Source organism: Lemur catta, chromosome 5, assembly GCF_020740605.2.
Source record: "Lemur catta isolate mLemCat1 chromosome 5, mLemCat1.pri, whole genome shotgun sequence".
NCBI lineage: Eukaryota > Metazoa > Chordata > Mammalia > Primates > Lemuridae > Lemur > Lemur catta.
Window position 1 is genome coordinate 35,227,803 of NC_059132.1, and position 12,409 is coordinate 35,240,211.

The following is a 12,409-nucleotide window of genomic DNA, read 5'->3' on the forward strand; positions in this document are numbered from 1 at the left end:
CTCTCCGCGAAGCCAAGCAGACAGATGCATCAAGTTCCTGTACTTTGTGCAGAGCCGCTCAGAGTGGGACTCTGGAGCTAACCATGACACACATATGGGGGCTGGTCTGGCCAGACACTAGGCTCAGTCCCGAGGCTTCTGTAGGGCCGTGGACAGCCCGATGGGGAAGGGTGCACTGCGCTGTGGTCCACATGGACTGCCCCAGTGGTGCCAGCCAGGGAAGTGAGCACAGGTGGTGGGGGAGACCTTCCTGGGGAAGAAAGCTGGGATTGGAGCCGGAGGGATGAGTTGGAGCCAGCAGCTGAAGGCTGGGGGAAGAAGAGTCCCAAGTCTTTAGGGTGGACTGTGAGGCCCTGAGGCGGGCGGGCAGGCACTAGCTGGCTTTGAGGATGAGAGAGGCCAGTGTGGCTGGAGCCTAAGGGTGGTGGGAGGTGTGTTTGCGGAGACTGCAGTAGAGGCAGAGGCCAGGCCAGGCTTTATAGGGTGTGCAAAGGGTTTGGGCTCATTCTCGGAGCCCTGGGCATCCATCAAAGGGCTTGAACCTGGGTGTGATGTGATCACATTTGGATGCCTCCTTTGGGTCAGAAACCTGGTTTTTTAATAGATTATTGATATTGAAATTCTAGCTTTGTAGACACTGAAGTGCTTGCTGTAAACATAGCCCATGAATACGAGACCCTAAACCGCAAGCACCACAGCCAGACTGAGGTAGAGGCAGGAGGCAGCCTGCAGGGCTCACCCCGTGCCCAGCTTCACAACCCACCCCGGTGGCACACACACCTGAGCAGTGTGACAAGTGCGGCAAGTGCACCCTAAACAGACAGACGTCACACGTGTGAATGCCTGTCACCTGCAGCAGGAGAGGGTGCTGGTGATGCGGCTCATCAGGGGGAGAGATTCTTTTGAAGGTGGATCTTAGAAGGTGGGTGGAGAGAAAGGAAGGATTAGAAGGCGGGGGTGTCTTTGCAGTGGAAAGCCTAGAAAACACCGGCTCAGGTGTGTTCATTCACTTCCAACCTCTTGGGAGGTCACTGCTTCACACAGAGCTGGGGCTGTGCGGATGAATGAGACTCGGAGAGCTTGCCTTGGGTGACCTGCGGTCTGTTCCCAGTTTCTGTGATTCTGTGCATTCCATGGGGACTTCGAAGTGAGAGCTGCTGTTGGAAAGCAGCTGCCTCATATTCTGCCGGCCCCTGACACAGGGTGCTCTTCTATCACCAGGGCTGTGGCAGTGGGTGGCCAGCATAGGATGTGGCTTCCTGGGTTTGAATCCTCACTCTGCCTCCCAGTGACTGTGTGTCCCAAGGCTGCCAACTGGCCCCTCAAAACAGCTTCCACTTTCTTCTCTTTGTAGAATGTGCAAAGTTGAGGTGACTGCCCTCTGTGGCCCGTTCCTGCCTAATGTTTTGCATCCCAGGCCCATCCCCCGGCTGGCAGCTGGGCTCATGAGGAAAGGTGGACAGGGCACTGTTTGGGACTTCCCTTGTCCACTACTTCACGTGTTGGCCCAGTAGGGCCCAGGCCATGGCGTCCGTGGGGTGACAGTCTGCTGCGGAGGGTGAAGAGCTGCCCAAGGTTCTGGGAGCAGAGATGGGACCCTGCAGCCCACATGACCCAGCCCCTCTGACCTCGCAGGTTCACCCTTTGCTCCCGGGCACAGCAACCGTCATGATCCACGACTTGTGCCTTGCCTTCCCGGCCCCGGCAAAGGCCATGGTTTACGTCTCAGACATCCGGGAGCTGTACGTCCGCGTGGCTGACAAGGTCAGTGGAAGCTTCGTGACGTGGGCCCCTCTCTGCTGATTCCTAGAACCTAGGAAAATGACGTGGCTGTGGGAGGTGTCTTCCTTGTGGCCTTTGGTTTTTCTCCTGGTTTCTGTGTCCCTCCACCCCGTGGGCTCACAGTGCTGTCTCTTATCTCCTTTGTCCTGTGCACATGATGCAGAGTGACCACTGGTGATGTATTTCTTCATCCCACTCGACATTTCTCCATGAGGCTGGGCAGTAAATCCTGCTTGAAGTTGTGTCTAGAGTAGCCTTGACTTGGGACTCCACGGCCTCTAGCTTGGGTAGGTTACTAACCAGCCAGGCACACACCTTGCTGAGCATCAGTTTTCTCTCCAGAATACATGGTTTAGATTCTCTGGAGTTTCAATGGCAAATGAGTAAAGCTCACTAATGCTGAGTGCCATTGCAAAGATGAATCAATGATAGATCTAGGTTTTTCTTTCATATAAATAAGAAATTTTTATTTCTCTAAATATCCAAGGGAACTGAAACTAGGCTTCCAGAGGGTTGCTGTTAAGTCCCTATTTTCCTGAACGGAAAGAAGGTTAGTAATTGAGAGTGGAATATTCAGGCGGCTTAGACTGCCTAAAACACTGACATTCTCTGCCCCGGCCTCAGATGGGCTCCTGTAATCTTATTTCCACTGCTAACTTACTGACTAGATTTCTGTTTCCTCACTAAGTATTCCTGACTCTCATTTCCTAAAGTTCTTACTGTATTGTACATTGCCAGGTGGGAGCTATTTAGTCAGTGTGCATTTATTGAACTCCTACTGTTTACTTGCTGCTGTTCTAAACCATGCCTCATCTCCCTGATAAGGTTGTTAGTTCTTTAAGAGTAGGGAGTGAGATTTATGCCTCTAGGAATCCCCAACCCCCCTGTATACAGTGAGTGCTTAATTTTCATTTGTTGATTAGCTCGTAGTCCATAGTCCCAGACCTGTGGGGTTGAGGCTGGTGGTGCTATCTCAGGAAGCTGTGGGGGACCAGGGGTGGTGGGATTGGTCTTCAGAGGCCCCTCTGAGCCCGCATCCCTCACTGTGTAGGTGGAGATTGGGAAGACAGTGAAGGCACACATCCGCGTGCTGGACTTCTCCAAGAAGCCTTTCCTGGCCAAATATTTCCCGTTCATGAACCTGAAGCTCCAAGCAGCCTCCCAGATCGTCACGTTGGTGTGAGTCCTCCCAGGGGTCAGACGAGGGAATCTTGGGGACAGCTGCAGCCTCTCCTATAGGTCTGTCTGGAAGGAGAAGTCCCATCCACTCTCTCTATTTCAGGGCCCTTGATGAAGCCCTCGACAACTACACTGCCACGTTCCTCGTCCACGGCGTGGCGATTGGCCAGACCAGTCTGACTGCAAGTGTGACTGATAAAGCCCACCAGAGAATCAGCTCAGCCCCACAACAGATTGAAGTAAAACTATTCCTTCTTACACCACTGGGGTCAGCCCACTGGTGGGGGAGAGGGGGTGTCTTTATTGTAACAGGCTGGGAACTTCAGCGACAGTCTAAGAACGGACCACGGAGAGGCTGTTACTAAGATCTGTGCCCTGATGGAAGGCAGCCGTGGCCGGTGCAGGGGATCCAGGAGGCAGCATAGTTAGATTGGTGGGACTGAGAGGAGGGACTGAGAGACTTGCCTTCCCTCTCTGACATGGGGGGACCCTGTGGCTCAGATAAGGGGTGTGCCTTGTCATGTGGCAAGGGGACAAACAGGAGCTGTTCCCAGAAAGCAGTGACTAGGCAGCAGCTTCAGTCAGATTTGGGCTCATAAGTGGAAGAACTCTTCCACCGTTGGTTCTGGGCCTTAGAACTTGGCACTTGGAGGCACTTGGAGGTTGTGGCACCTGTCATGGGTGCCGTGCGAGCAGAGGCACGTCAGGGAAGCTCCCGAGGTAGGCAGTGCCCAGATGCAGGGAGCTCTGAGGTCCCCGCACCATCTCAGTGTGATGTGGGGCTGTCTCGCGGTGTTGGGTTAGGGCAGGAGCCCCACAGCAGCCAGAGGCCACCAAGACATCACGTGCAAGTCTGTCCAGCAGCAGCAGCAGGAAACTGGCCGCTGCCTGCCTCCTCCCTGGGCCTGGGCCGTGCAGGGGCTGGCGAGCTCCACTAATCCGTGTTCACAGCTGGCGGATGCAGTTTGTGCCTCCAGACAGATGTGCACCTTTCTTCTCCTGGTGATGAGGAATTCATTTCTGCCTATAAATAGCACAGCCCCACAGAGACTAACCCTCCCACACTAAGCAGCGTCTTGGCCGACTCATGCATTCACCCACCTACAAGCACTTCTAAGCTCCTGCCAAACAGGAACTTGCGAGGCAGTGCTGGGGAGCAGGTGGGGCTTTGCCCCGCTCCAGAGACGGGGGCCCTAGCATCCCTGGTCTCTGCCCGGGCTTGTCTTTGCCCCCAGAGCTCCTTGTTTCTCATCTGACAAACTTTGAGAGCACTGAGGTAGAGAACTACTCTAAGGCATTCTTTCAGTAGAAATAGGAGAATTTAGTGAAAGATGCAACCCAGGAGCCAGGAAACCCTGACGCCAGTGGATGGCAAGCTTCCTGGAGGACTCGTGAGAACACAGAGCGTGGGACCCACCTCTGGCTCTGCAGGTCTAGGGTGGGCTGGAGGATCTGCATTTCTGACTCGTCCCCAGGCAGTGCTGCTGCTGCCAGTCAGGGACCACAGCTGAGAACTGCAGCTTAAAGGCATGACTCATGAATAAAAGGCCCGTGGGGTTTAGCATTTGGTGCAATGAAGTATGGTTACAGACAGAACACACCCCAGAGAACTGCAGAGCCTCGGCCAATGGGGTGGGACGCAGGCCCCGCCAGTCACTCTTCCCAGAGGAGTGATGTTTGTAGACCATGTTTTTCTCTCGTGAAAAATGTGAAGTGTGAGTTATGCTCGGCCAGTGTGAACTTGGAGCACAACAGTCCTTTCTGTCTTGTGTGTCCTGTCCCAGGTCTTTCCCCCGTTCAGGTTGATACCCAGGAAGGTGACGCTGCTTATCGGGGCCACAATGCAGGTGAGAGCCAAGAGGCCACATGTCCTTCCCCATCACTAGCCTGGGCCAGGCCCCAGCAAGACCACTGCCTGCTGCCCTGGCTCCAGGTGTCCCACCTCGATGATCTCTGTCCTGGCGTGATATCACACAGGCTGAGGTGCCAGCCTCTGGCATTGGTGCCCTCGCTGTCCTTGGGAGAGGCACGGGCTGCCTGGCCCAGCAGGTACTGACCAGCCTCTGCTTCTCCTCCCTCAGGTCACCTCCGAGGGCGGCCCCCAGCCTCAGTGCAACATCCTTTTCTCCATCAGCAATGAGAGCGTTGCGCTGGTGAGCAGTGCCGGGCTGGTGCGGGGGCTCGCCGTTGGCAACGCCACTGTGTCTGGGCTCGTGCAGGCAGTAGATGCGGAGACTGGCAAGGTGGTCATCGTCTCTCAGGTAACAGATGCACCGTTGGAAACTGGTGCTAGCCGAATGCTCCGCCAGGGGGGCCCTGGCGGTGGGCGTACTGCTTCCCAGGGCAGCTGGATTCCGTGTGGGCAGCTGTGACTGGGATGAAGCCCTCTTTCCTGGGTTTGGGCTCTGCCTCCCGAGGGCACTCTCCAAGGGTCCTGGTTCTGCCCTCTGTGTCTGCAGTCCCTGCCTGGTGCCCCTGTCCGGACAGCCCTGTGGATGTGGGAGCACCCGGATCCCTGAGGTTGTTCTTCTCTAGGCCGAGTCTCCCAGCCCTTTTAGCTGCTCCTAGGGGACACAATCTCCAGCCCCCATCCAGGGACATTCAGGGTATGATGATGGCAGACACTGCTCTGAGCACTTTGTATTCATCTCCTTTAGTCATTGCAGCTCCGTTGTGCACTTTCCTGCTATCCCTGTTTGCAGGAGAGGAGCCTAAGGTACTAAACCAGTGGCCCCTGGCCACCATGTGGCAGTTCTGAGACTTGGCTAGAGCCCTGGGCTCCAGAGCTCTCAGTCCTTTTGTTGGTTCATTTGAAGCAGGGCTTGAGGATGTGCTGATGGAAGAGGATGGGGTGTGTGGTTGGCTGCAATGCACATTTTGGTTGCAGTGTGTCTCCAGAAGTGTGCTCTGTGAGGGTGGATCCTTAAAAACCAGCAGTATTTCAGACCCGTGTTTGTATTTCCAGGAGAGAAAGAGCATCTGAGTCGCCCGGTAGCATCTTTTGCTCTGTCAGAGGTTAAGTTCTCTTTATGGGGTGGGGGCTTCTTGTCTGCTCTTTTTGGTTGGCAGTGGAGTGGCAGGCTGAGTCAGGGGAGTCTTCTCCTTGGGAGGGTCTCCCTGCCCCTTCGGTGGGACTTCAAGCAGGTGACAGTATCTGGAGAGTCTAACAACTTCCCCTTCCTTCTAGAGGGTCCACTTGGATCCTCTAGAAAGGAGGTGGGAGATCATTTCCACCTCCTGACCAAGGCTCGGAGCCAAACCGAGGACCTTTGGATGCTCCCTTTCCCACAGTGACCTGCAGAAGCACCACAGGGAAGGCTGCTCTGGGGTCCCCCCACAGCTACGCCAGGAACCTGGTCTGTAAGCAAAGCGCTCTGTCCTGCAATGTGACTATGAGCAAGTCCCTACTTCAGCACTCAGCCGTCCTGTGCCTCCTCCAGAATTAGGCCCCAGGAGCATTCCCTGCGCTGCTGTGATCTCGGAGCTTCTAAACACAGTGCCTGGGGGAGCTGGAGAGCATCCGCCCTGGTGGGGCCTGAGCCAGTCCTTCTCGGAGACCGACTTTGATCCAACGTGGAGTTTGTCCATTTACTCCTTTTTCCAGCATGTTTAATGCCTGCCTCCAAGTATTCTGTTAAGCCACACAGTCTTGCTGAATCAAGAGGTGGATGCCCTGATCCTGTGTGTGGATTCTGTAAAGACAACAAGAAAGTGCTGGGACTGCACGAGCCTGTCCTGGGGACACTGCAGGGTTTGGATGGGCATCCTGGAGCGGGCAGCTGGCTGGAAGTTCAGTCACATGGGTGCATGGCCCTGCCTTTCCCTCCTGGCCGTCCACCTCCTTCTGGTCTGACTTTGCTGGGCCCCTCCTTTTCTGGGCCCCCCATCTGGCAGGTTGGAAGAGGTGCTGGGGAAAGGGCCTGGTGGTCGTCAGCAAATGGAGGGGCTATGCCCCAGCCCAATCTGAGACATCTTCTGGAACCCCAGCAGGCTAGTCTTGCCCTGAGAGCCACGTGGCCATTCCAGTCCTGTCTAATCCAGGTCACAGGATCAGTACCCCAAGGCCACAGAGTGGGCCAGGACTGGCAGAAGGAGACTGAGGAATGAGAAGGATGAAGCAAGAAGGGGAACGAATGCTTATCAAGCCCAAATCACAATGTTTAGAAGATGGCTAAGCACATGTCAGAAGGGCGTGAGGGTTTTAGTAGCCTTGGGTTCCACATGGGTCAACAGTGCAGTGCAGAAGCCAGAGTGACCCACTGGAGTTGAGAGTGAAGGAGGTGTGAGGTCTGCTCTGATAAGACTCTGCCAGGCCCCTACATTCATCCTTGTCCCCTGCTCAGTCAGAGAGACCCCCCGGCTGGGTGTGAGTTTGAGAGGGTCTGAAGACCTGTCCTGTCAGCGCTGCTCAGCCCAGAGAAGAGCAGACCCCATTCCTGGCCCTAAGTCTGCAGTGCTTACCTGGAGTAGCTGGATTAGATAGGTCTGCAGGCTCAGAGAACCAGGCTGGGACTCCTGGGGTGTGTCGGAGAGGCAGGGGCTGGCCCACATGGGACGAGCCACCCACAAAGCCAGGCCTCCTTGGGCAGAAGAGCGTGGTGCTGGGCATCCTGAAGGTGTCTTCTAGCCTCCTTCCTTGGGAGGGGTCCCTTCCTAAAGCACCCCTCAGTGTCTTTGGCCCAGCAGGCCTGAGCCCCACACTCTTTTCTTAGGATCTCGTGGAGGTGGAGGTGGTGCTGCTCCAGGCGGTGAGGATCCGTGCCCCCATCACGCGGATGAGGACAGGGACCCAGGTGAGGCAGGAACTTCTCAAGCCCCTCCTGCCTATGCTCTCTGAGCAGCCTGTTGGGAGGTCTTGGGCTCTGAATCCTGGTTCCAAGAGAGCTACAGTGTGAACACCGTTGCTTGAGGTCGAGCACTTCACGCCCCCCTCATCTGCTTACTGGCCCCTCTCTAGCTCCACTTCCTGCCCCACGTGAGCCAGACACCCTCTGTCACTCTCCAGCAAACCCTTCTCTTACGCGTTGCATCATTCATCCCGAGTTCCACGTTTGCACAGTCACCAACCAATGCTTGCTTTCTGCTAGATTGTCACCTGCGCACACCTAGAATAGCTACTGGTGCCTGACAGGAGCACATACATGTAGGGCACTTACTCTACTACGTGCCGTCTGCTTGTTCATCCATTTGCTGTTTGCTACGGTCCCATGAAGCTGGTGTCAGACCATTTCCACATCACAGATGAGCAAATGAACACACAGAAAGTGTAAGACTCATGCCCAAGGTCACACTAGTAAGTGGTGGCTCTTGGAGTTGACTGGGCAGCCTGGTTCAGCACCTAGTTTTGCCTTTTGCTGGCATTCCTGGTACTGGAACCCTGTGGTCAAGGGGCCTCACTTCTCCCCGCAGATGCCTGTCTATGTCACTGGGATCACCAACCACCAGAACCCTTTCTCCTTTGGCAATGCCGTGCCAGGCCTGACCTTCCACTGGTCTGTCACCAAGCGGGATATCCTGGACCTCCAAGGGCGGCACCACGAGGTAACCACCTGCTCAGAGCCCGCCAGGCCAGCACCCCGAGAGACAGGGAGGGTTCCTGTCACATTGTCTGCCAGGAGGCCCCCACCTTCGCACCCAGCAGGGTCCTGGCCCCTCCAGCCCTCCCTGCAAGCTCATTGGGCCTCCCTTCTCCCAGATGCTAACCACCAGAGATGGAGTTGGCAGGTAAGTCTGCTAACAGAGGAGGCAACAAAATCAGCAGCCTCGAGAGAAGTCACGGAAGTCCTCAAAGGTCACAGGGTCTCATCTGTAGGGACCCGCTTTCAGAGATGACAATGCCTGACAGCCCTGGGGTTTCCCCCTGTTCCATGGCGGAGGCTAAGCCCCCCTTCCCTTGGTCCTGCCCAGGGGCTCCTGGCTGCAGGTGAGATCTCAGAGGGGAGGGTGCTGTAGAGAACCACCTACACCGCTCTGTGTGTTAACTAAAGCCAGAAATAGAAAGGGCCTTGCCTAGGGTTGCCCCACAGGCCAGTGGGGAAACGGGACTGGGCACTGGCCACTGTGACTCCAGGCCGCAGTCCCGTGTGGGCAGTGGCACATGGGACCCAGGTGGAGGGTGGGCTGGAGGCTACTTCCTGCCTCATCCGGGATAGTGAGGATGGAGGCCTGGGAGGGGCCCAGGCATGAGGATGGGGTCTCCTAAAGGCTGCCTGAAGCTCGCCTAGTGTGGGACGGATATCTCCCCCAACCCAGTGGTAAGAGGGTCTTCTTCCCAGTCCCAGGGCTTCCCCAGATGGCTTGCATGGAACCGGGGCCGTGTGACTTTACTAGCAGAGACCCAATAACAAAACAGGCTCTGCGGGGACACATTGCAAAGGCTAGCGTCCCCCTAGTGATCTTCATGCAGGAAAGACTGAGACCTCCTGCTGTGAAGACCACTGGGTCCCGTGGATTGACCCAGCAATTTCCAAATACACGCAGCCGGAGTGACTGCCATCTACAGCCCTGGGGTCAGCAGACCCGACCCAGGCAGGAAGGCAGCAGCCTTTGTGAACAGACAGGCAGCCATTGGGACCCGAGGTGGGGGGAGTCTGGGGCTGCTGTCCAGCTCTGCCTTTTGGGGGATGCAGTCGCCCCAGGCCTTTTCCCTGAAAACAGATTTGTTGTCTTTCCCAGGTGTCGATCCGGCTCCCATCACAGTACAACTTTGCCATGAACGTGCTGGGCCAGGTGAAAGGCCGAACTGGGCTGAGGGTGGTGGTCAAGGCTCTGGACCCCACGGCTGGGCAGCTGCGTGGCCTTGCCAAGGAGCTGTCTGATGAGATCCAGATCCAGGTAAGGGCAGGTCCACAGAGGCCATGTGGGAGCAGGAAAACAAGTGCCAGGAACCCAGTGGCCCTCCCTGGGGTCCCACCGGGACTGGGCCAGGTCTGGGTGCTGGGAGATCTGGCCCTAAGGAGCTCTCAGTCCGCTGAGGGTGACAGACAAACTCATTGCAGTGTGGTGGGCGTCGGGGCGCAGAGGTGCTTTGGGAGCCCGGAGGCGGGGCTGACTGAAGGGTCACAGAGTGACGTCTCAGGGTGTGCCTCCACACACTCACACAAGCACCGTTCTTCCTAGTTAACAACACCAAGTACGTTCTGGGCGTAACATAGAAACAAGGACAGGGCTTTGCAACTTCCGAATTCTGTGACCTCAGTTGGGTCACTGAACAGCTCAGTGCCTCAGTTTCCCTACCTGACAGCAGATGGAGTTTGAATATATCAGGGACTAGAGAAGCGCATCCAGCCCACAGATATGTTTTATTTGGCTCGCTCAGGCCTTTGAAACAACTTTTATTTGTTTCCAGCACTTAAAAATAGGAAGATTCTATCTGCCTGTCTGATAGTCAGCTACTCCTGGAGATACGGCATTTGCCCCAGGGCAAAATCAGTGGGAGACAAGAAGCAGCCTCCCCTTTGTTTAGAGCTGTGCTCTCCGTTTTTCCATAGGCCGCACCACACCCTGTTGGCTCCCTGACAGCGACATCCACTATCAATCAGTTGTCGTTTACCATAGTGCTCGCGCTATGGGTTTGCTGATAAGTTAACAGGAAAGTGAGACATAGCTTATAACTTTGTCTCCATCTAAAGACGGAGGACAAAGAATACATGTTTTAAGAAAAACAGAAGGAAACCTATTGTGTATGTGTTTGCTGTACAGTGAGTGCCCCTGAGTCAAAGTGAGTGAGGCTGCTTCACTCTCAAAGTCACACGCTGGCAGAAGGTGATATCTGAGTCCACCGTGCCTCACCTGACACCAAAACCCACCCTGGCTCCCAAGGGCTGTTTCTCATTCACTGTTGAGGAAGCGCTGCCCCTCGCATCATGTCACGTGAATCCCACAGCTCTTTGAAACAGGCCTGGCAAGCACTATTAGTTGTGTTTTTGTCTTGTTTTTTGAGACTGGGTCTGGCTCTGTCGCCTGGGCTAGAGTGCAGTGGCATCATCAGAGCTTGCTGCAACCTCAAACTCCTGGGCTCCAGCAATCCTCCAGCCTCAGCCTCCCGAGTAGCTGGGACTATAGGCATGTGCCACTGCGCCCACCTAATTTTTAAATTTTTTTGTAGAGACTGGGTCTCACCATGTTGTCCAGACTGCTCTTAAATTCCTGGTCTCATGTGATCCTCCCACCTCGGCCTCCCTAAGCGCTGGGACTACAGGCGTGAGCCTCGGGCACCTGGCCACAATTATTAGGCCTAGGCCCATCTTGCAGATGAAGAAATCTAGGCTGCTGTGGATAGAACACAGGGGTGTTGGAGAGAGGGGAGACAGGCCAGTTTCCTCTTGGAAAATCACCCGTCAGTTCAGATGACATTAGACACCGGCCCAGGGCTCAGGCCCTTAGGGGAGTCCTCCTGGACTTATCAGAAGCCTGTGGGGATCTCTAGGCACAGCTTTACCTGCCCAGCACGTGACTGCCCCTGAGTCAGGCTGGGAGGCCACAGAAGCCAGCAGCCCTAGGAGCTTAGACAAGGGGACTCGGTGGGTGAGCTCACCGGGAGCCTCGCAGAGAAGGGGTCTGGAGTTGCCAGGTAAGCGCTGCCACCATGGACTCCAGGAGCCAGCGAGGGCCTCAGAGCACCTGGGAGTGCTGGGCTCCGATCTGTCATTACGAGGTTTAACATCGGCTACACTGAGGTCTTGACACACCCATGTGTGTGGTCCGTGTGGGTCCTTCAAGAGTGTGACAAGACAGAGGGAGCCAGATAGGGCCAAGGCGGTGGGAGGGGTTGTTCTGAGAAGGTGGCAGTGAGGAGCAGGGTATCTCTGTGAGAGAAAGGAGAGTGTAGGTGGCTCCTTCCCCAGGCTCAGTCCTGGCAGAGCGACACCTGGGTGAGGCCCTGGGCGCTGTAGTTCTGCGTGCTGCCCCGTGCACAGGGCCTGGCAGGTGAGGCTCTCTCTAACTGGGAATGGGGGCAGAGGCCTGCGTTAGGCTCCATGGAGCAGCTCCCATCGCGGTGCATAGACGTGAACCCACCTGCCTTTGTCATCCCTCCTGGGGCCTCTTATGAAGGTCAGCCTTTCCCCTCATGTCACCAGCCACCTGGCAGGTGGGGAGGCTCCCTTCCTCTTCTCTCTCCCCTGGCTCTCACTGCTAGGAGAGAAGCAGACACTTGGCCTGGACGTGACTACAGGGCACACAGGAAATGAAACCCGCCCTCTTTTCCAGGTGTTTGACAAGCTGGTGCTGCTCAACCCCGGAATAGAAGCAGAACAAATCTTAATGGCACCCAGCTCCTTTATGAAGCTCCAGACGAACAGGTGCGTGGTTCAGCTCTCGCGCTCAGCAGGGCTGTGACGCTGCGCTTGTGTCCAGCAGCGCACGTGCCGCAGTTGTGGGGAGCCGTGGGGGCTTTACGGGAATCGTTGGTGACGCACTTGGAGAGGGGTGGCCTCTGTGTCCTTCC

General features: G+C 55.9%; 1 protein-coding gene across 3 annotated transcripts in view; it reads left to right on the top strand.

The window, feature by feature from the left end:
* Window positions 1-12,409, top strand: part of LOC123638121 (nuclear pore membrane glycoprotein 210) — a 110,743-nt gene that overhangs the window by 81,548 nt on the left and 16,786 nt on the right. For all 3 annotated transcript variants that reach the window (XM_045551490.1, XM_045551491.1, XM_045551492.1), the window contains exons 21-29: window positions 1,636-1,764; window positions 2,834-2,961; window positions 3,065-3,200; window positions 4,746-4,808; window positions 5,043-5,222; window positions 7,674-7,754; window positions 8,371-8,502; window positions 9,637-9,795; window positions 12,172-12,263. In XM_045551490.1, coding sequence (XP_045407446.1) covers window positions 1,636-1,764; window positions 2,834-2,961; window positions 3,065-3,200; window positions 4,746-4,808; window positions 5,043-5,222; window positions 7,674-7,754; window positions 8,371-8,502; window positions 9,637-9,795; window positions 12,172-12,263 — 1,100 coding nt within the window. The remainder of the gene's footprint in view (window positions 1-1,635; window positions 1,765-2,833; window positions 2,962-3,064; window positions 3,201-4,745; window positions 4,809-5,042; window positions 5,223-7,673; window positions 7,755-8,370; window positions 8,503-9,636; window positions 9,796-12,171; window positions 12,264-12,409) is intronic.